The 24,816-nt window shown below is 40.6% G+C and overlaps 2 protein-coding genes across 5 annotated transcripts in view; one reads left to right on the top strand and one right to left on the bottom strand.

Annotated features, from left to right (window-relative positions):
• The window catches only part of LOC109431814 (CD109 antigen), a 228,428-nt gene that overhangs the window by 193,529 nt on the left and 10,083 nt on the right, over positions 1-24,816 (bottom strand). The gene's annotated exons all lie outside the window — the stretch shown is intronic.
• On the top strand, positions 811-13,516 carry LOC134288764 (uncharacterized; the record flags this gene model as incomplete). Its single annotated transcript, XM_062854632.1, has 3 exons — positions 811-1,063; positions 2,039-3,277; positions 13,352-13,516. Coding segments are annotated over 3 exons (1,617 nt in total), but the record flags the coding sequence as incomplete, so codon positions are not given.

A 24,816-nucleotide genomic window follows, 5' to 3' on the forward strand; every position in this document is an offset into this window, starting at 1 on the left:
CCTCCAGCAGCTCTTCAAGGGATTCCTCGAAGCAGTTTCTATAGAGATTCTTCCAGGAACCTGTTTCCTTTTATTCAGCAAGTTATAATCATATATTGAGAAACATCTTAAGGAAGTCTCAAGGTTCATTCATTATTTTCCCTTTCCGATTTAGAACATTCAATTCATGTTTCAGGCTTACTATATTACGTATTAAAATATATGCATATCAACTTCATTTACCCCACTCGGCCTGTCAACATAAATTCCTCCCACTCATATTTCCATTCATAATAAACCAAAAATCACGCCCGACATTGTTACTGAGTACTTTTCGAGGTATATATAATCGATTAGGATTAATTATCGAGCTGGCGTTCGTTTCCATCGCTAACCCACAAATCCAAGTTCCCGATAAATTAGAATCACTTACCAAGCCTAGAACTCGTTAACCATCGAAACTATCACGTGGCAGGACTAGCAAACTGTTTCTGTATAATTAATGACTCATTCGGTATACTCACCTCACATACACACGCCACATCCATCCAGCGGTCGTTCATTCACTCATACTCGTCACCACCAAGATGAGGTCGATTGCATTCCGTGGAGAATGAAAGAAGTCATGCAATCGTCGTCGCCGTCACCTTGCATGACGTCAATCGATTGTGTATTCCTCCGTCATCAACCACATACTATACTGTAACCCAAGATCGACGACGCTCTCGATGGAGCGAGAAACTTGGCAATGAGTCATAAGTTTAACCGCGTACTACCACGCCACAACCACCGCCGTCACATGGCCAATCAATTGGAAACTAATCGATTTATTTTCTGAACGCTTACTATTTTTTCGGTGGGTTTCTAACGGCAGGTCGCAAACGCGACATAAGCAATGTCTATCAAATCATATATTTTGGCGACTCGTCCGTCGACGTCGGGCAGCCTTTTTCGATATCGTGCATCACGTCGATCACCGATCCGATCGACTGGCTCAGGGACGGGGAGCCCATCCGGAAGCACAACCAGATACGGCACGGCAAGGACGAGCACACGTACATCGAGAGTGAAATGGGAGTCGCAGGTAACAACGAAATGCTTAGTGTTGTAGGTCGGGGTTCGGACGACGGTGGGCTGCTGCTGCTGTCGATGATGCTACTGATGTGCTGCTTGAGGAAGCGCAGCAATTCATCAAGTGCTTGTATTTTTTGCAATTGTTATAACTGCTAGAAAAATCACGAAAGGTGCATCAAACTCTACGATTTACGGAAGACATTATGTAGAAACGCTTGCTTGATTTATTGGTTTTCTCCATTTTTGAGTTGTCCCAAAAGCCAGAATTGGAAAAGAGCAGTTCCCAGATGAAGGATGTTCGAGAATCAACCTAAACCTAAATGGGCACCTTAAAAGCGTCATGAAAAAAAAAAATAAAATTCATCAGTGAAATAACACGCATCGCCAAGGTAGAAAAGAAAGATGGCTATTACCATTTACCCAGCAATTAAATTCCGCAGGAAAACCGAGATCCAAATCAGCCTGTACATTGGCACGTCTGCGAAAGATTTTTCCAATCCAACCTGTAACCAATCCAGTTTCCTCCCACGCATGCTGCAGATTTTAGTTAATCCCATGGTACTATTTATTTCCCGTTTTTCATTTTGCTAGACAATGAATCCACCACTAGCTAAAAAAAACTGAATTCAATCATTTGGGAGGACGCAGCAGCCTCACCGTCACAGTGGAAGTAGCACATGCTTTCTGCAATAGTTGTACCATCATGAGTTTCAGTTTTTTTTTCGTCACTCGAGAGAACCATTGACCGACATTGGCAATTTGAGTAAAATAAAAAAAAAAAGCCACTGAAAAAAGCTATTGGTCTCGTATTTCAATCGCCGCAAACAGCATGGACACTGCGTGACTTCCGGCAAGCGTCAATGGTTCGCATCACATGGCATCAGAATCTCACCAGTAGCTGCTTCCATGCATAGTTGCTGCACGTTCATTCATACTGGCAATTGTGCAATATACTGATGCTATTATATCCCTTTTCTATCCGAAGGCCTGCGGGACAAAATCGAGTCAAAGATTAGCGTACAGCATGCTCTACCGAAGCACCAAGGCCGCTACCAGTGCAACTCTCTATACAGAAGCTATCACATGCTATACGTCCATGGTAATGCTTCATCCGGTGGCAGTGGCAGCAGTGCTGGCGGTCACGACAGAACATCCGGTAGAAGTTCTAGCGACCAAGCTCTGGAAAAACTGGACGCTTCTCTCATCGGACCGCTGCTACTGACAACAATTAAGCCCACATTGATTACCTCAACCTCAGGCTCTCATCACCAAGTGACAACACCTGGTGCGTTGGTCTCTCTCAATGCTCATCCTATTTCTATAGATGTCGACAAACAACATTCCCAGCATCACCACCACCAGCAGCAATCACACCATCATCATTCCCCAAGCGATAAATCTACAAAATCTGATGACAAACAAAAGTCCCAGCACGCTTTCAAGACAGAGTCGGTACGATTTATGAATAAGAATCAGGAGCAATCCACAACGAAAGACACCCTAGCCCTACCAGACGACGAACGGTACGGCGGGGATAACCTGGGAGGCAAAATTAATAAGGACATCAAAGAGGATGAATACCCCGATACAACGGGAGCGAACGGGGACAATGATAACGATGATATTGCCGATAGGGAGGACAATGCCGGCAAGGCTATTGTTATCCTCGATGAAGATAGATACCCCACTTCCGGGGTAACCAACCCACTGGATGCCATCGACGGTGCAGATGAAGAGTCAATCACCAGAGACGATAACGCCCAAGTGGGGTCCAAAGACGACGTCGACAATGCTGCCGAAGATGCCAACTCACACGAAGGAGAGTTCATCGTAATCGAAAAAGATGTCTCGATTGAAGACAATATCGACAAATTGATACTGAACAAGAGTGAAATTAATGGCATGATTCGGGTCGACAGCGACGAGGATCCCCATCATCACCATTCGCACCGGAAGCTGGATCGTATGCGAAACGAAAACACTTTGATACAAGCCCCGGCCAATACAATCCCCACCAGCTCGACTACGGCCCTGATGATAGTACCGACCACAACCCCTACCACTATCACCCACCCAACGACCACCACAACTTCCACCACTGCCGCCACCGGTGCACCGACGACCACCATCATCAAGCAGCATGGCCACGGGGCTGGCGAAGGACATCACCATCATCATCATCGCAATCACGAACAGCAGCAGGGCCAACACGCGTCAGCCGCGGGTGAGGATCGTTCAAACGCCATTCTTTTGGTTCCGTTCACACATCCGTACTGATTATTTACCGCCGCTACTAGCTAGAGCTCAAACAAAATGCGTTACTGGGCAGTTTCATTCTCGATTTTTTTTTCCTTTTTCAAAATACACTATTTTTTACTATTTTTCATTCGTTGTAGTTAAGGAATTGTTAATGGTTAGCCAAACAAACAATCGATATTCATTCAGCCATTTTGTATTGCTTTTTGAAGTCATTTTTTCTCAAACATCAGCTAAATCATCTAGATCGTTGCATCATTTTCGAGCTTATGCATAATTAAAGCATATGCAAATACCATTAAAACGCGGAGCTTTGGCATCGTAATTCAATCACCTCCAAGCTTCCAAACCGAAGCCAACCGATCATCTTTTGCTTCTACCTAGCTAACTAGAACGCATCATGTGTGTGAGTGTTATTTTTAATTCTAGAATAGTGCAAGCAGCCACAACATTGGGCGATTTTGGAGAAAGTGTCTTGAAACATGTAAATTTCAAAATTATTTCAAATAGTCCACACAGCCGTTTCAGGTGCATTCTTCAATTGAACATCAATATTAACTTTTTTTCCCGATCAGTCCAGATTGCTGAGGACCGCCATTTCCAGTGGGAATAGTCCACTTTTTAAGTTCTCCCTAATTCATGGAGTTATGCGTGCCTAGGAAACGAAGCCTGTGGAGTACCAGGGCACCCTCCACAGTATTTCGTCCTTACTATGCTGACGCAGTGGACCTTGTGTTTCTTCGAGACAATCAGCTACCTTTCTATAGTCTCAAACTTGAGGCTAAATAAGGGCAGGATGATGAAAATGTCATTGATTATTTTAAATCTTCACCTACATGGTTTCGCAGCGATGTACACAATATATTCTGTGTATCCTCGCCTTTGGCGTTTTTCAATCGATACTGATATGGTTTTATTGCTGCTGTTCTTTGTTGTACTGTGGTCAAAGAGTTAAATCTTGCCTAGTTTGAGTATTGGCACGGTTAGGATAGCTCAGATTAATCTTCAGCAACGAAAAATCTTTGTAGACTTATGCAAAATGGTACTGCCCAAGTGACTTCAGTCCAAGAACGTTACTTTCGTGGGGGAAATTTCAATTAAGGAAACCTTGTGAACCCGGGTTCACTATTTTCAGCAAAAAAAAAATGGCGAATTCGCGTGTCATACCTCGAGTATGTGTGCTTGACAACAACGCAATCGTTGCTACACTCATCTCTGAACTAACCTCCAGAGATAATTGTGCTATTTCAATTGATGTGTCTGTTTAACAGAAAATACATCTTTTATTGTTTATTTTATTTACCGGATGCTTTCAAGCAAGTCATCGCATACTGCATTTCAAAAGACTTATCGTTAATTGTTTGCAATGATGCTAATACTCACCGTAATATCTGGGACAGTTTTGACTTCATCTTATAGAATCCAGTTTGATGGAATACTTAAGTAGTAGATATCTTGCACCAAGGTTGCGACCATTCATTTGCAAAGATTTACATTCATTGGCTATTATCTCAGTTCAGAAGCATGCTATCGAAAAACAATGTATGGGTGAATTTAAGCTTGTAATTTTATCTGAAAGTTTGCCGAATAACATTGGGGTCGCAAACGTATACCAAAGTCGTGAGCGAGCTGTGAAGGCAACTCTCCACGCGGTGAATGTAAATTATATTTACGCTGTGGAGAGTTGCCTTCACAGCTCGCTCACGACTTTGGTATACGTTTGCGACCCCAATGTTATTCGGCAAACTTTCAGATAAAGTTACAAGCTTAAATTCATCCATACATTATTTTTCGATAGCATGCTTCTGAACTGAGATAATAGCCAATGAATGTAAATCTTTGCAAATGAATGGTCGCAACCTTGTCTTGCACTGCTTAACGTAAGTAATCACATAGCCTTCATGGTATCTGCTAGAAGAAGTGTTAGACATAACGCTGTGCTCTAGCAGAATTAGTCACGAGTTAGACAATTGGCATGTGTTGGATGAAAAATCTTAATCTGATCATTGCTTCATCTTTTTTGAACACTTCATTGCTACTTTGTAAACTTTGCAAACGGCTTACAACATGGTCCGTATTATAGACGATATTTTGTCCAGACTCGAACCATGGACACCAGGAGTATTAACTACTCGCCTCACATACTACACCAAACGGTCTGTGAGAGAATTGCTGCTCAACACACCACAAAAGCTATTGAAGTTACTTGTTACTTCAATGCAACTTGTTTGTCACAAGTTAGAGAACTGTCAGAATGAAGTTTTTCGCAACACATTTGGAACATAATCTGAACAAACAAAAAAGAGAAAGATGTAGCATGACTGTAACATAGCACATTTAATGCAAACACACGTGTGAAGAATATGTAAGTTCCGCCTCCACGAATCGATGTCAAACACGAGATAATTGGTGATTTCTATGAAACAAAGCAGAAACTTTACGAAATTCGGAGTTTAAATGCAAGTCAATTGACAAGATGAAAGTTGCGTGTGCTTTCAGTGCAACTCATTTAGCCCAAAGCATAGAAAGTCACATTTTGGATGATGTTGCAGGTGTTTGGGTAATTATTATTGGGTAATTATGGAAAAAAATTAAAGTAATTCTATGCGAATTTATGAGGTAAAGGTCCTGGAAGAGTGCTGGTAGAATTGTTCACGGAACCTTGAAAAAATCTTTAATTAATTTTGAAAGAATAACTCTTTAAAGAGTTTTCAGAAGAACACTTCGATAAATTTGCAATTAAACCCCTATTGTAATAAACCCCGGCAGAGTTCATAAAGATTTTTTGGAAAACTTGGAATTGACGAAGGAATTCCTGAAAGATTCTTTGAAGGAATACTGAAACGTAAAATATAATGGAGGAACTTCTTCGTCAATTGGGTTTATTAAAGGCAGTTTTTTATTGCATACATCAGAAGATAGAAACGCTCCATAAAAACCACTCCGGAAGCACTGATGATGACAAAGACGCATTTTACGCGCAGCTCGAACGCGAGTACGACCGCTGCCCAAACCACGACGTCAAGATCATCATAGGGGATCTAAACGCTCAGGTAGGCCAGGAAGAGGAATTCAGACCGACGATTGGAAAGTTCAGCGCCCACCAGCTGACGAACGAAAATGGCCTACGCCTCATCGATTTCGCCGCCTCCAAGAACATGGCCATTCGTAGCACCTTCTTCCAGCACAGCCTCCCGTATCGTTACACCTGGAGATCACCACAACAAACGGAATCGCAAATCGACCACGTTCTGATTGATGGACGGCACTTCTCCGATATTATCGACGTCAGGACCCATCGTGGCGCTAATATCGACTCCGATCACTTCCTGGTGATGGTTAAACTGCGCCCAAAACTCTCCGTTATTAACAACGTACATTACCGGCGGCCGCCCCGGTACGATCTAGAGCGACTGAAGCAACCGGATGTCGCCACCGCATACGCGCAGAATCTCGAGGCAGCGTTGCCGGACGAGGGTGTGCTCGATGTGGCCCCTCTAGAGGACTGCTGGAGTACAGTGAAAGCAGCCATCAACAACGCAGCCGAGAGCACAATCGGGTACGTAGAACGGAGTCGACGAAACGATTGGTTCGACGAGGAGTGCAGAGCGGTTCTGGAGGAGAAGGATGCAGCGCGGGCGGTAATGCTGCAGCATGGAACCCGACAGAATGTGGAGCGATACAGACAGAAGCGGAAGCAGCAGACCCGTCTCTTCCGGGAGAAAAAGCGCCGCCTGGAAGAAGCGGAGTGCGAGGAAATGGAACTGCTGTGCCGTTCACAGGAAACACGCAAGTTCTACCAGAAGCTCAACGCATCCCGCAAAGGCTACGTGCCGCAAGCCGAAATATGCAGGGATAAGGAAGGGAGCCTCCTGACGGACAAACGTGAGGTGATCGAAAGGTGGAAGCAGCACTTCGACGAGCACCTGAATGGCGAAGAGAATGTAGGCACGGAGGACCAAGGCAGCGGAGGAAATGACTATGTTGGTGCAGCAGAGGACGGGAACGAACCAACTCCCACGCTGAGGGAAGTTAAGGATGCCATCCACCAGCTCAAAAACAACAAAGCGGCTGGTAAGGACGGTATCGCAGCAGAACTCATCAAGATGGGCCCGGAAAAGTTGGCCACCTGTCTGCACCAGTTAGTAGTCAAGATCTGGGAAACCGAACAGCTACCGGAGGAGTGGAAGGAAGGGATAATCTGTCCCATCCACAAGAAAGGCGACAAGTTAATGTGTGAGAACTTTCGAGCGATCACCGTTTTGAATGCCGCCTACAAAGTGCTATCCCAGATCATCTTCCGTCGTCTTTCACCTAAAGTAAATGAGTTCGTGGGAAGTTACCAAGCCGGTTTCATCGACGGCCGGTCGACAACGGACCAGATCTTCACCGTACGGCAAATCCTCCAGAAATGCCGTGAATACCAGGTCCCAACACACCACCTGTTCATCGACTTCAAAGCGGCATACGACAGTATCGACCGCACAGAGCTATGGAAAATTATGGACGAGAACAGCTTTCCCGGGAAGCTGACTAGACTGATAAGAGCAACGATGGACGGTGTGCAGAACAGCGTAAGGATTTCGGGTGAGCTATCCAGTTCATTTGAATCTCGACGGGGACTACGACAAGGTGATGGACTTTCCTGCCTACTATTCAACATCGCCCTGGAAGGTGTTATGCGACGAGCCGGGCTCAACAGCCGGGGTACGATCTTCACGAAATCCAGCCAATTTGTCTGTTTTGCGGATGACATGGATATTATTGCCAGAACATTTGGAACGGTGGCAGAACTGTACACCCGCCTGAAACGTGAAGCAGCAAAGGTCGGACTGGTGGTGAATGCGGCTAAGACAAAGTACATGCTGGTAGGTGGGACTGAGCGAGACAGGACAAGCCTTGGCAGCAATGTTACGATAGACGGGGATACTTTCGAGGTGGTAGAAGAATTCGTCTACCTCGGTTCCTTGCTAACGGCTGACAATAACGTGAGCCGTGAAATACGAAGGCGCATCATCAGTGGAAGTCGTGCCTACTATGGGCTCCAGAAGAAACTGCGGTCAAAAAAGATTCACCCCCGCACCAAATGTACCATGTACAAGACGTTAATAAGACCGGTGGTTCTCTACGGACACGAGACATGGACGATGCTCGAGGAGGATCTGCAAGCACTCGGAGTTTTCGAGCGACGGGTGCTAAGGACTATCTTCGGCGGTGTGCAGGAGAACGGTGTGTGGCGGAGAAGGATGAACCACGAGCTCGCTGCACTTTACGGCGAACCCAGCATCCAGAAGGTGGCCAAAGCCGGAAGGATACGGTGGGCAGGGCATGTTGCAAGAATGCCGGACAACAACCCTGCAAAGCTGGTGTTTGCAACTGATCCGGTTGGCACAAGAAGGCGTGGTGCGCAGAGAGCACGATGGGCGGACCAGGTGGAGCGTGATCTGGCGAGTGTTGGGCGTGACCGAGGATGGAGAGCTGCAGCTGCAAATCGAGTATTATGGCGGCAAATTGTTGATTCAGTATTATCATGAATTTGATGTGAACTAAATAAATGAAATAAATGAATGAAAAAATCAAAAAGCACTCTATAAGAATGAGCATGTTCCATGAAAATATTCAATGTCCATAAATAATTGAAAACATTCCATACTAAACGAAATGTACCGGTTAAATATAAAATTTGCTCAATAAAAGTGAAATATTGCACTAATAAATAATACTAAAATGCTCCATTATTAATTACAAATGAGCACTCTGTGAAAATATACACTCCAGAAAAATGAAAATTTTACCCAGAGTAAGTTGACTATTTTTGCTCGGCAAAAACGAGCACAGCCGAATTCTTCAAAAAACTTTTAGCTAATATCCTAGCAAAAAGTGATGTTATTCTTATAAGGTGTGCAATAATTGACGAATTTTTAGCCGTGCAACAATTGGCAAATTACTATATTAGCAGACTCTCAGCAAAACGTTTGCTGAACTTCAGCAGTGAACTGTCAAAATTGCTAAGTCCTCGCCAAAGTTGTAAGATTAATATTCTGAACTATGGAAGGTTGAAAATGTAGCTTAAGGTCCTATTACACATGACAAATATTTGGCCACATAAGTCAAACAAATGACCAACACGACGTGAATCATTGAAACCTTAGCTGAATGCTGCACGCAGAAAAATAAATTGTAAACACAATCAAATACTAGTTCAAATCAACCAATTTTTCAGTTTAGTACAGCGACAAACTGATTTCTAGTTAAAACTGAACTGTTCCATTGTTTGATAATATAAATATTTTCATTTGTCGAAATTTTTGACAGTTTGTTAGAACAAACAGAGATTTGATAGTTTCAACATAGAATAACGGACTGTTTTAAACGACTGCACTTTTGCCACTAACAAAGCCAGAATGTGATTGTGTTGGTGTGTTGGTGAGACACTCGACAAGCGGATGGAAGCGAGAATTAATAAAAAAAAAAGGCAAAAGGCGAAATCGACCAACTTTTTGTGGATGCTGTTTTGAGTATCTGCGCGTTATCCATCACGACCAAAACTGCACTTGGAAGTTGGAGTGATGCATTTGCTACACTTTCTTCGTTGTGGCGATGTTGGGGTGAGATTTTCAAAGATGTGTGAGTGCTTCCGGGCCATGTTAATAGTCTTTATTTTGTTGAAACAAATGAAGTTTTTAACGTTATATAGAATGATGGGAATTGATTGTTTTGACCGAAAAAATCCAAGTAAGAACAAAGAAAAAAAAACTTTGGAATAAGTAAATGCTCAGTTTGAAAATCAACCATGCGTTTTATTGTTTGAAACGAGCCTTATTCTTCTGCGTGTGGGGTACAATGGTAAATATTTGGCGTTATGGCAAGCAGTGTATTGCCACTTTTACTTTTAAACCATTATTAAACGTATTCACAATAGCTGAAGTATTAAAGATCAAAAGCATTTGTTTGACCTATATGAACCACAATCAAACCCCTTTATCGTGTAGGAAATAGTTTTTGTTCAGCTATCATAAAAGCTAAGTCAAATCGAACAAACAAAAATAGTTAATGTTTGTTAAGCTTATGAATAAATCGCTGTTCACATAAGTGCCAAATATTGCATTTTGGTTTATTAACATTGTAAAGAGCATCATTCCATCTAACTATTCAGCATACATTTTTGACAGCTTAGAATGTCATAAACAAGCAATAATTCAGCATGTATGCTTATTTATGACTATGAATTGTTACTTGGGTCGACTGTGCAAATCTCGGCAAAAGAAAATACTGAAATACCGGCAGAGATTCCTAAAGGTTCATCCTACAATATTTTCGGAAGAGTTCCTTAAGGACAAGGTATTTGGAGTACATAGCTCAAAATTTCTAGAGCACCGTTTTTTAGAACCGTTGAACGGATTTGGATGAAAATGCATCACACTAATTGTTCAGTGGTTGTCAACAGTGTGATGCATTTTCATCCAAATCTGTTCAACGGTTCTAAAAAACGGTGCTCTAGAAATTTTGAGCAATGATCTCCAAATACCTGTCCTTAATCATTAAAACTTAGGGTGATTTCTAAAGAATATGCTTGTTGTTTTTTTTTTTCTTATTTGTAACTTTTTTCAGTGATAGCGCTATCCAGCTGGTTGCGAAACTATTTTTAAAGCAAAGATTAAACAGATTATCTGGAATATTTTATGTAAATCGAGCAGTTTAAATATGAAGACTTTCGTAATAATCATGAAAAAAATAAAGCTATATGCCAGAAAAAAAATTAAGAACACCTGAAATATTTGCTCGTCAGTAACATTTCGGGTATTTTAATCGAAAGTAGACCTGTAAAAGTTGCTCTGATCTCTTTACTGATGATTAAACAGCAAAAGTTTGCTCTACCGATCTGATCGTTTGCATTCCGCGATAATAATCACGTCTTGGTTTTAGAAACTATCCGTGGGTTTTGTTGAGTCGAGATAAACGCGTAAAACGCGTCCTTTGTGTCATCGGATATAAAGTTTTTTACTTATGCGTTAATCTTGCTGAAATTTAAAAATTCGCTATATTTCAGTAGATTGACTGTACGGTTGCCAGCGCATTTTACTCCATTTTCATAGTCATAATCTTTGCATCTATGTTTATTTCATAATTGAAAAGCTTGTTGATAATTAAATGTCTTACTAACTTTTCATTACTCTTCTGCAAATGCTTGCAATATCTGATCAAGCTCATTCTAATCAATTACCAAAGAATTCATTTGCCTGAAGCAGATTGCTTGAGAAATGAATGGCTATTTGAATATCGTTCTGTGTTAGTTCATCATTCATGCTGCCCATACTTTGTACTCCGCAAAGTGTCCAAAACCGCATTTTCATAGCTCGCATTTGCTAGTGTGTGAACTTTAAAAAATCAATTCAAAATACGATAGCCAGTAAGATCGATTGTATCGCTTTCCCAGTACGTATTGTAAAGGTATATTTTTGTGAAAATAAAGTTTATATTTTTGAATCATTTTGACTTTTCTTTATTACAGTTCCAAAAGCTAGTTATAATAATTCTTCATATTTCTTTTACGGCTTGCGATGCAACTGCTTTATATGAAACTATCTGGAAATTGAGAAAAAGTTTTGTTAAAAAATCCTGAGGAGAAACATTAGATAATCCTAATAATACCGTTAATATTAATAATTAATGGCCGACTTGTTGCCAGAATTGATTATCGTACTTCGTAAACGGCACTTCTCAGTTGATTCTTCTGAAATGTGTATCCAAATTTGAAATTAGACTGCAAGATGTTTCGCCTTAACTGAAGTTGTAAAACACACAATGAGAACCGACAATACTGATTATGTACTTTAAGCTCTGAAACAAACAGGTTTAAAACATTCGTATATCATTTAGCAGGCACGAAGATACTCTATGGTTAGGGACGTCAAGAGAATTTCGTGTACGTACGTCAAGATTCTTCAATCAGCTGGAGCGAACTCTTCATCCTGAGCATAGTTTTTCATATGTTTTCAAAATTTTCAAGAATTTACAACGTTGTTTCTAATTTGAATAGAATTTTCCTTTTGGCTTGAGTATACGTTGCTGTAAATTGGAAGGCAACAATGCAAAGCTTACACTCTTCAAAGGCAATTGAAACTTTTTCGCCACATTACTATTGCGATGTGCAAGACATACGTTATCTACATGACGTTATACAAGTTATACTCTCACTCATAAAGGCTTACTTTAGCAAACTTCTCATTCAAATTACATTGAAAGAATTTTGCGCCAAATTTTCAGCAAACCCAAAGTTATCCCATGTGCTTGGCTGTTCACTTCGAACGCGATCCCATCGACAACGGTGACGACAACGACGACGAGCAAGTTATAATCCACTCAATCGAAACCACAACAGTTGCAACTGCGCTCACACGCGGAACGGCAGTTCCATTACGTCCCTAGTAAACCCCCCACGTTGCACTTTGATGTGCTAATTCTATGCCAATGGGTCGCGACTCGCGATGAGAGCAATCGCGATTTAACGCACGATGACGATAACTAGCTGTACCTACAAGCTGCAGAACATGCTTTCGGTGACAAGTACTAGCAATCGCACCGGTACAGGTTGGTACAGGAATGTAGCTATGTGGCACCCATGTGACTGCCGCCAGTATTCAGTTAATGATGCAATGCAAATATTTATACGTTTTCGATCATTTTATCGCTCGCTTAATCTACGTCAGCAACAAAGGCGTAGAATGGTAATGCGATAACATGTTTGGTCCGAGTCCTTGGGTCAGAATCTTCCCGCTTCTCGCAGTCAGTTGCTAGCATTGAAATGAATTTATCAGTGAATCCTCACGAGGATGCTTATTTTTGTATTGTACAGTCCAATGCCAGTTTTAATAGTTGACACTTTCTTCTTCGTCGTTTGTACTTTTTTTATCGCTAGTTGATTACAATATTCGCAGTAACAGTTGATATCTTTTTTATACAGCTACTACAATGACTGCACGATTAAAACCCGTCGACGATAACGACGATACTAACCTGGCTTTTTGTTTTCTTTCTCCAGTTTCAGATATCCTGCATCCCAACTACGATGATCCCAGCTCTAGTTTAAAATATTACGACATCGCGAAAGCACTGACGCTCGGTTGTAATATCACGAAAGAGGGCGATTATGAGTTAAGTTGGTAAGTGTCTTTTGATTTTTAGCCAATAATGATGATACTGTACTGTACTTTTGGTGTCACCACAGACAAACAGACGTAACACCCATGAAAAAAAATCATAAAAATCCATCGCCCAGTTCATACTACCATCATCTGGTGAAAATGTTTAACGAAACACTGCGGTGTGCAATATCGTCAACAGAAGGCGCTAGTGTGAAACGTCAAACGCAAAGAAGAACGATGCGCGCGCCTCTGGTTGTGAAAGCAATAATTGTAAATATTTAAAAACGTGGTCGATGGAAATTTCTCCAGTGTTACGTCTGTTTGTCTGTGGGTGTCACAGACCATTCTAATTGTCTTATATTATTGGTCATTTAGTATTGAGTTTGGCGTATTTTGATTATTAAGATGTTAGTGCACATGGTGAAATATTTGACCTAAAAACTGTTCAAACTTCTTGGTTCATCAATGTCAAACAGATGTTTACGCTTTAGTGAATTCCTAGTCAAATATTTGACCCCGTGTACTCGAGGCCTTAGAAGACCGACAACAATGTAGTGATATTGAATGGCTAAAGAAAAGTTTTGATATAAATTCAATTTGTTCACACACACTTATTTTACTGAGTGTACCTGTATAGAAAACAACGATGCGCAGTTCAACCCGTTCTACCTGAGCTTTAGGTTTCGAAGTAGGTACACGATGCCGAGGCGTGTTCGGAAAGCTCTTTTGCGTTGCATTGACCGACGGACGACCCGATGTGAAGAAAGGAAGGGGAGAATGAAGGAAAAACGAATGGATGAGCAGGAAAGCGTGAACGGGCATGCCCAGCACGGCGGACGGGAGAAGCCAGTTTATGAACGATGTTTGAGACGAACGGATGGAATTTGGTGATTAAGTGAATTAAAATGTGCGTTTTTGTAAATAAATTGTTTTGAATGGCTAAAGTGAAAATGGTGTTTGATTATTTTAAGGTTGAAAGTGCATGAAATGATGCGGGATCCATGACAGAAAGCAGGGTAAGTTTGAAGAAGTTTTTAAATTTATTGGTGAGTTAGCTGTCGTTTGGAATGAAGAAATTTTTAGTGATGAAGGGATGGATTTCCGTTCATTCATGCGTGTCTACACATGCATCGATTTTCTTGACTTCTCCGAAATCGGCGCACGGTCACTACATGGCGCAGTTGGTACGAGTTGTACAGCTTCAAATTTGGTGATTGTTCGGGATTGTTGTGAATTAAATGACAAATAAGGAAAAGTCTCATTAAAAACAAATTTTGTTTAATTATATTTGTGAATAATAAATGGTGTTTAACCCGCGGGAGCGGGAGCTGTTCCCAACGTGATGCAATAGGAAGGTTAAGTAGCGGGGAGGTTGGAAAGGATTTTATTGCTGGAAAATTGTGTGAAAATGGGATTACCTAAAGTTGAAGTAAAATCCGTTGGGTTATTGAATGGCGATCTGGATTGTGTAGTGTCTTGGTTATTGTTATAGCCTCACTATGTACAAGCAAATGTACGAATCAACTATTATGATGAATAATAATTGCATGTAGCTTTAAGTATTATTTTTAGCATTTAGAGCGTAATTTTGAATTGAAGATTATTACTATTTTGTATTCTCCAAGGCTTTTCACCAGGTGCTGCTTCGTTTAGGGTGAATTGGAGACAATAGATATGAAGAAGCTTGAATTAAAAAAGAAGCACATTTATTAATGTTGGATTTTGGATCAAGCTACAACTGGAAAGTGTTTGTGTCACAACTGTTCAATGTATTGAAAAAAAAGGGATTGTAGTTTGTGGTTAAGAATTAATTTCGATTTTTTTTAGCTTTATCAAAGATATGGGGATTGATTTTAAGGATGAGTTTAAGATATAATTTGATGTCGAGGTAACAACTGTGTCAGTCAGTTAGATTTTGGATTATCATTAAAAAAAAATGGGATTGTCTTTCTGACTTAATTAAAACTTATAAGGTCTACATTGAATGTATAAGTATTTATTTCGGTTTCCGCAGGAGACTATTAAGAATTAAATGGAATGACATTTCGAACCAAAGTGTACTTGATTTTACAGTTTGTGCAACTGTTCTAAACAGTTTGATGATTGACTTTATGAGTTCATATATAAATGTATAACGAGTTGAGTTCCTGCTTTGTCGTAGGTAAGATGGTAGTAGAGCGGGAAGGTCTTGCACCAATGGTTCTGTGTAGCGTCTCCATAAGAGTTAGGTCTCACAGAAGTAAACAGTATAATAAAATGCGTATAATAAATTGAGTGATATTATCTACTATTCTGTGTAGCGTACGAGTTAGGTCTCACAGAAGTAAATACACAAGCAACAATGGCGAGTTAGTATGTCCTCTAACGATGATTCTGTGTAGCGTCTCCATAAGAGTTAGGTCTCACAGAAGTTAAACAGTGCATCAAAAAGACGAGTAGAGTGATTTGACTTAATGCTTCTGTGTGCGTCTCTTAATGAGTTAGGTCTCACAGAAGGAAATAAAAATAAAAAAAAAACACGAGTAACGTTTCAGTGCGCGTCTCTATATGAATAGAAGATAAATAAAAACAATAAATAATAAACCCAAGAAGTTGATCAGTAACACCTAAGGTATTGTATGCTTCTCAAGAATTTTGCAGAGCGTCTCTTATGAGTTAGGTCTCTTATGGTTAGGAAGTTGAACAGTACAACAAAAGGCAGACTAGAGCGCGAAGGACTCCTAATGGTAGATCTCTGGCAGCAAAAAAAAATATATATATAGCGGAGCGAGAAGGTCTCCTGCTAAAGCAAACAACAGAGCGAGTAGGTCTCTGGCTGCAACACGAAAATAGCGGAGCGAGTAGCTCTCCGGATGAAAACAAAGTAGCAGAGCGAGTAGGTCTCTGGCTACGCAAAAAAAAGTAGAGCGAGTAGGTCCCCTGATGACAGCAGAGCGAGTAGGTCTCTGACAAAACAAAACAGCGAGTAGGTCTCCAGGTGAAACGAAAACAGCAGAGCGAGTAGGTCTCTGACTACAAAACAAAACAGAATTTAGGATGTCGAATGTCGAAGAAATTACTGATTTTGATTCTCGATAGGATCAATTGAATCTAAAGAAAAAAAAAACCAAGCCAAGAGACCGTGTTTTAGGTAAGAGATTTTGAATAGTTGAGAAGAAGAATAATGAAGAGGAATATTTAAAAAAACCGTTTGAATATCTTCTGGTTTTGATGCTTGATTGGACAAATTGAGCCTAGAAAACTCAATCCAAGGAAGCGTATTTGAGATCAGATATTTTAATTGCTGGAAATGAGAGTCTATGATAAGGAATATCTAAGAAAGCTGATTGATTTATTTGTCTTTATTATAGAGACTTTCTAAGGAAGCGTTTGAATATGTTTTGGTTTCGATTGGACAAATTGAGACTGAAGAACTCAATCCAAGGAAGCGTGTTAGAGATCAGAGACTTTGAATAAATGGAATTAAGAGTCAATAATGATGAGTGCGAAGAAAGAGTTTGAATATGTTTTGGTTTTGATGCTCGATTGGACAAATTGAGTCTGGAAAACTCAATCCAAGAAGGCGTGTTAGTGATCAGAGACTTTGAATAAACGGAAATAAGAATCAATAATGACGAGTGCGAAGAAAGGGTTTGAATATGTTCTGGTTTTTGCTGCTCGATTGGACAAATTGAGTCTGGAAAACTCAATCCAAGAAAGCGTGTTAGAGATCAGAGACTTTGAATAAATGGAATTAAGAATCAATAATGAAAGTGCCGAAGAAAGGGTTCGAATATGTTCTGATTTTGATGATCGATTGGACAAATTGAGTCTGGAAAACTCAATCCAAGGAAGCGTGTTAGAGATCAGAGACTTTGAATAAATGGAATTAAGAATCAATAATGAGAGTGCCGAAGAAAGGGTTCGAATATGTTCTGATTTTGATGCTCGATTGGACAAATTGAGTCTGGAAAACTCAATCCAAGGTATCGTGTTAGAGATCAGAGACTTTGAATAAATGGAATTAAGAGTCAATAATGATGAGTGCCGAAGAAAGGGTTCGAATATGTTCTGATTTTGATGCTCGATTGGACAAATTGAGTCTGGAAAACTCAATCCAAGGTATCGTGTTAGAGATCAGAGACTTTGAATAAATGGAATTAAGAGTCAATAATGATGAGTGCGAAGAAAGAGTTTGAATATGTTCTGGTTTTGATGCTTGATTGGACAAATTGAGTCTGGAAAACTCAATCCAAGGAAGCGTGTTAGAGATCAGAGACTTTGAATAAATGGAATTAAGAGTCAATAATGATGAGTGCGAAGAAAGAGTTTGAATATGTTTTGGTTTTGATGCTCGTTTGGACAAATTGAGTCTGGAAAACTCAATCCAAGAAAGCGTGTTAGTGATCAGAGACTTTGAATAAATGGAAATAAGAATCAATAATGACGAGTGCGAAGAAAGTGTTTGAATATGTTCTGGTTTTGATGCTCGATTGGACAAATTGAGTCTGGAAAACTCAATCCAAGAAAGCGTGTTAGAGATCAGAGACTTTGAATAAATGGAATTAAGAATCAATAATGACGAGTGCCGAAGAAAGGGTTCGAATATGTTTTGATTTTGATGATCGATTGGACAAATTGAGTCTAGAAAACTCAACCTAAAAAAAAAATCGTGTTAGAAATCAGAGACTTTGAATAAACGGAAAAAGGAATCAATAATGACGAGTGCCGAAGAAAGGGTTTGAATGTTCTGGTTTTGATGATCGATTGGACAAATTGAGTCTGGAAAACTCAATCCAAGGAAGCGTGTTAGAGATCAGAGACTTTGAATAAATGGAAATAAGAATCAATAATGACGAGTGCCGAAGAAAGGGTTCGAATATGTTCTGATTTTGATGATCGATTGGACAAATTGAGTCTGGAAAACTCAACCTAAAAAAAAAATCGTGTTAGAAATCAGAGACTTTGAATAAACGGAAATAGGAATCAATAATGACGAGTGCCGGAGAAAGAGTTTGAATGTTCTGATTTTTGCTGCTCGATTGGTATCAGGTATCAGAAGGCCGGCTCCAGAGGCACGTTATCCTCCATTTGGGACATTTGTGCCATCGCCAAAATAACAGCCTATTTCATCATCTACCTGAGGGAAAAGGAAGGAAAAAGGATTTGGATGGGGATAGGGACAGGTAGGGAAATAGGAAAAATACCCTGGAAGAGGGTACTAACGCACAAGCGTACCACAATGGGTTCAAACAGCGCCCTGAAAAGGGCACTGTAATAACGCATAAAGCGAAAGAGAGCCTATAGCTCTTTACCACAGCGGGTTAAGAACAACAGAATATCCTGAAGATTCAGGTTTCTGAAGTCAGTTTCACTTAATAAGTGTTTACCGAATACTCGGAAACGCAGTTGCGCGAAAACTGGACAGTTACATATCAAATGATACGAAGTTCCATAATCGGATTCACAGCTATCACAGGCAAATGAATCAGCTTGCTGAATATTCGCCATGTGATAGCTGAGTCGGCAGTGGCCAGTCAATGCTTTGACCAGCATGCTGCAATTCTGCTTAGACAGATTAGTTAGATACTTCGCCACCAGTAGAGATGGCTCAGCACTATACAATTTGGTTTGACGACATGACTCCAAACTATTCCAGTATTGTTTGTGCTGAGTGGCAGCCCAGATGTCAATCTGAAGCTTTACCCAACACTTGGATACCGGAATAGCTGGCTCAGGGCCAATGAAGTCATGTGATGCTCCAGTGCGAGCTAACTCATCAGCCAATTCATTTCCAGCGATGGAAGAATGGCCAGGTACCCATACAAAGTGAACAGCGTTTGCTGAATTCAGCTCCTCGATTTGAGTTCGACAAGCGATAACTATCTTCGACCTGGAGTTGGCCGAAGCAAGTGCTTTAATAGCAGCCTGGCTATCTGAACAGAAGTATATTACTTTGCCCATTACGTGCTGTTGAAGTGCTGATTGCACTCCACACATAAGAGCAAAGATTTCGGCCTGAAAAACGGTGCAGTGTCTACCAAGTGAATAAGACTGATACAGCCTTAGCTCACGAGAGTAAACACCAGCACCTGCTCGACCTTCGAGAAGGGAGCCATCAGTGTAACATACGATGCCGTCTGAAATACTTCTTTCCAGATAACCAGATGTCCACTCTTCCCGGGAAGGGAATTTCGTGGAAAATGTCCTATATGGAAAATTACAAGCAATTGTAAGATCACTTGGAGCAAGGACAATTTTGTCCCAATTCACTAAAAGTGGAAACAACGAGGTGTGTGTTGATGTGCGGTTCACAGGAGTTTCCTCTAGTAGACCGAGTACCCGTAACCGGTAAGTGCAAGAAAGGGCTTCTTGTTTGAGATGAATGTGTAGTGGGGCAACGTCAAAGAGAACTTCGAGCGCTGCCGTAGGAGTTGAAGAGAACGCTCCAGACATCGCCATTAAGCACATCCTTTGGAGATGGCCTAATTTTGATTGGACCGTTCTCACTTCACCCTTTTGCCACCACACAAGACATCCATAAGCCAATATTGGCCGAACCACAGTTGTGAAGATCCATTTGATATACTTGGGTTTTAGACCCCAAGTTGTACCAAAAGTACGCCGGCATTGCCCGAAGGCCATACAAGCTTTCTTGATTCTGAACTCAATGTGAGGTGTCCAGGAAAGCTTGGAATCAAGAATGACTCCAACGTACTTTACCTGTTCAGTCACATCGATTTCAGAATCAAAGAGACGCAAAGGTCGAACGCCATTACGGTTTCGCCTTTCCGTGAAAAGAACAATAGATGTTTTACTCGGATTAACCGAAAGGCCATATTGGCGACACCAACCCTCAACTACCTGAAGGGCGTTTTGCATCAGGTCGAAAAGGGTGCTGATGCACATACCAACTAACAATGTTAGGTAGTCGTCGGCAAAACCATAAGTAGGAAAACCGCTATTATTGAGTTGCCTCAATAGCGTATCTGCTACGAGATTCCACAAAAGCGGTGATAAGACTCCCCCTTGGGGGCATCCACAGACACTCAATTTCCTAATCCCTGCTAGACGCAATGTCGAGAAGAGATATCGGTTTTTGAGCATTTGGTGAATCCAATTGGAAATCATTGGAGATATACCATGACTCCGTGCGGCTTCCAATATGGCATCGAAAGGCACGTTGTCAAAGGCACCCTCGATATCTAAGAAAACACCCAAACAAGATTGCTTTTGAGCGAATGCTTTCTCGATATCGTAAACAACCTTGTGTAAAAGAGTCACAGTGGACTTACCAGATTGGTAGGCATGTTGGTTCACATGAAGAGGCACGTTGGCCAGATGAACATCACGGATGTGATGATCCACAATGCGTTCTAAGCTTTTCAGAAGAAAAGAGGTCAAACTGATAGGTCTGAAACTCTTTGCTTCTTCATACGACGCACGACCCACTTTCGGAATAAACTTTACAGTAATATCCCTCCAGGATTTGGGAATATACCCTGTAGCAAAACTGCAAACAAGTAGTTTTTTCAAAACATGTTTGAAATAATCAAATCCCTTCTGAAGCAAAATAGGATAAATCCCATCTGCCCCAGGAGATTTGAAAGGAGCAAAGCTATTAAGAGCCCACTCAATCGATTCTATAGTTATAATACTCCGAGCCGAAGCTAAAGAATCATAACTACAAGAAAAGACATCAGGATCATCCGAAGATGTAATATCTACACATCCAGGGAAGTGTGTGCTGAATAAGCATTCCAGAACTTCCTCATCAGAGGAAGTCCGATCGCCATTTGGCAAACGAAGTTCGTTCACCCGGAAATCCTTAGATTTCGCAAGGATTTTGTTTAACCGACTGACTTCACTCAAGCTGGAAACATTTGTACAAAGGTTTTTCCAGCCGGATCGTTCAGCAGACCGGAGAGCTTTCCTGTAGGCCATGCGAGCCGACCTGAAAGCCTCCGAACCAGCCGAACGTCGTCTGTTCCAACTCTTTCTACATTGTTTCCTGAGTTTCGCCAGATCAGAGTTCCACCAAGGGGTTCCTCTTGTGATCTTCACAGACCGTAGAGGGCATGCTTCTTCAAAAGCTTCCATGATGAAGGTCGTTGTAGTATCAACGGCATCATCTAAATCACTTGGAGTGTCAATGGATGGTGAATATCCATGAAATTTGGCTGCAACCAAATCAGTATAAAGATCCCAGTTTGTTGACCGAGGATTCCTGAAACGCAATGTTTGCGAAGTAACATTTAAATGTTCAAAAAAGATGTAGCGATGGTCAGATAAAGATTCTTCATCTGACACATGCCAATTGGTCAGCTCGTGACTAATTCTGCTAGAGCAAAGCGTTATATCTAACACTTCCTCTCTAGCAGATACCATGAAGGTTGGGCGGTTGCCTATGTTAAGTAATGCAAGATCTGTACTACTTAAGTACTCCATCAAACTGGAGCCTCTCAAGTTAATGTCTGAGCTGCCCCAGATGATATGGTGAGCATTAGCATCACTGCCAACAATTAGCGGAAGGCCTTTTGAAGTGCAGTATGCGATGACTTGTTTGAAAGCATCCGTAGGGGATGGTTCATCATGCGGTAAATACACAGAACAATAGACGTATTTCCTGTTGAGGTTTCCAACAGATACATCAATTGTGATAGCACATACATCTCTGGTGGTTAGTTCAGAGATGAGTGTAGCAACTATTGCGTTGTTGACAAGCACACAGGCTCGAGGCATGACACGCGAGTTTGCCATTTCATGTTTACTGAAAGTGGCAAACACCGGGCTCACAAGGTTTCCTAGATAGAAATTTCCCTTACGAAAGTAAGGTTCTTGTACTAAGGCCACTTGGGCTGTACCATTTTGCATAAGTCTGCAAAGATTGATCGTTGCTGTTCTTTTATGCTGAAGATTGATCTGAGCTATCTTAACCGTAGCCACTACCCAAACTAGATAAGATTAAACTCTTCGCAACAACAGCACAACAAAGAACAGCAACAATAAAACCAAATCGGTATCGATTGGAAAACGCCAAAGGCGAGGATACACAGAATACACTGTGTAAATCGCATAATGCGAAACCATATAGGTGAAAATTTAAACTAATTAACAACATCTTCATAATCCCGCCCTTATTTAACCTCAAGTGAGACTAAAGAAGGGCAGCTGATTGTCTCGGAGAAACACAAGGTCCACTGCACCATTGCTCCGGTTAGCGCAGTAAGGGCTACATACTGTGGAGGGCGCCCTGGTACTCCACAGGCTCCGTTAGCGGTTAGGTTTTTATTAGACCCCCCTAGCCATTCATTCCTAGGCACGGTAAGCATAAAGCCGCATCACACCATGAATTAGGGGTCACCTGTTGGTGGATTCTTACCACCGGAACAGGCGGTCCGTAGTGTTATTCTTAGCCAATTGAGACAATCGCTACCGACACTACACAGCTATCTAGGCTGATCGAGAAAAGAAGTTAATATTGATGATCAACTTCATACGGACTCGAACAGCCGGTTAACAAATCTCCATCCAGACAAATTGAGTCTGGAAAACTCAATCCAAGGAAGCGTGTTAGAGATCAGAGACTTTGAATAAATGGAAATAAGAATCAATAATGACGAGTGCCGAAGAAAGGGTTCGAATATGTTCTGATTTTGATGATCGATTGGACAAATTGAGTCTGGAAAACTCAACCTAAAAAAAAAATCGTGTTAGAAATCAGAGACTTTGAATAAACGGAAATAGGAATCAATAATGACGAGTGCCGGAGAAAGAGTTTGAATGTTCTGATTTTTGCTGCTCGATTGGACAAATTGAGTCTGGAAAACTCAATCCAAGGAAGCGTGTTAGAGATCAGAGACTTTGAATAAATGGAATTAAGAATCAATAATGACGAATGCCGAAGTAAGGGTTTGAATATGTTTTGATTTTGATGATCGATTGAACAAATTGAGTCTGGAAAACTCAATCTAAAAAAAAGCGTGTTCGAGATCAGAGACTTTGAACAAATGGAAATAAGAATTTATTATGACGAATGCTGAAGAAAGGGTTTGAATATTTTTTGATTTTGATGATCGATTGGACAAATTGAGTCTGGAAAAATCAATCTAAAAACGTGTTAGAGATCAGAGACTTTGAATAAACGGAAATAGGAATCTATAATGACGAGTGCCAAAGAAAGGGTTTGAATATGTTGTGGGTTTGATGCTCGATTGGACAAATTGAGTCTGGAAAACTCAATCCAAAGAAGCGTGTTAGAGATCAGAGACTTTGAATAAATGGAAATAAGAATCAATAACGACGAATGCCGAAGAAAGGGTTTGAATATTTTCTGATTTTGATGATCGATTGGACAAATTGAGTCTGGAAAACTCAATCCAAGGAAGCGTGTTAGAGATCAGAGACTTTGAATAAATGGAAATAAGAATCAATAACGACGAATGCCGAAGAAAGGGTTTGAATATTTTCTGATTTTGATGATCGATTGGACAAATTGAGTCTGGAAAACTCAATCCAAAGAAGCGTATTTGAGATCAGAGATTTTTAGCAGTTGGAAATGAGAATCTATGATGAGGAATATCTAAGGAAGTGTTTGAACATGTTCTGGTGTGATGCTTGATTGGACAAATTGAGTCTGGAAAACTGAATCTAAGGAAGCGTGTTAGAGATCAGAGACTTTGAATAAATGGAAATAAGAATCAATAACGACGAATGCCGAAGAAAGGGTTTGAATATTTTCTGATTTTGATGATCGATTGGACAAATTGAGTCTGGAAAACTCAATCCAAAGAAGCGTATTTGAGATCAGAGATTTTTAGCAGTTGGAAATGAGAATCTATGATGAGGAATATCTAAGGAAGTGTTTGAACATGTTCTGGTGTGATGCTTGATTGGACAAATTGAGTCTGGAAAACTCAATCTAAGGAAGCGTTTTTGAGATCAGAGATTTTGCGTAGTTAGAAATGAGAATCCATGATGAGGAATATCTAAGGAAGAATTTGAATCGATAGGGTACATTGAGTTTGCATAGCTCAATCCAAGAAGCGTATTTCATCGAGATTTGAATTAGAAAATAATTAATAAGTACAGTATTGTGTAAATAACGAATAACTATTTCGTATTTTCCTGATTTGTTTCTGCATGAGTAATTTGTGAAGTGACATGCGATACGAAATTCATATGTATATAGTAAAAAAAAATATTCATGAATAGAAGTTATCATTAAAAGACATAAAACACACAAGCCTAATTTCGTTGTAGATGATTTGAGATCTTCATATCAAGACTAAAAATTTAAATTAAATAAGTGTAGAATAAGCCAAGTGTTAAAATACACACCAATAAAAAAAAAACATTTTCAGAGTAGAGAAATGAGCAAATG

This window comes from Aedes albopictus, chromosome 2, assembly GCF_035046485.1.
Source record: "Aedes albopictus strain Foshan chromosome 2, AalbF5, whole genome shotgun sequence".
Classification (NCBI taxonomy): Eukaryota; Metazoa; Arthropoda; class Insecta; order Diptera; family Culicidae; genus Aedes; species Aedes albopictus.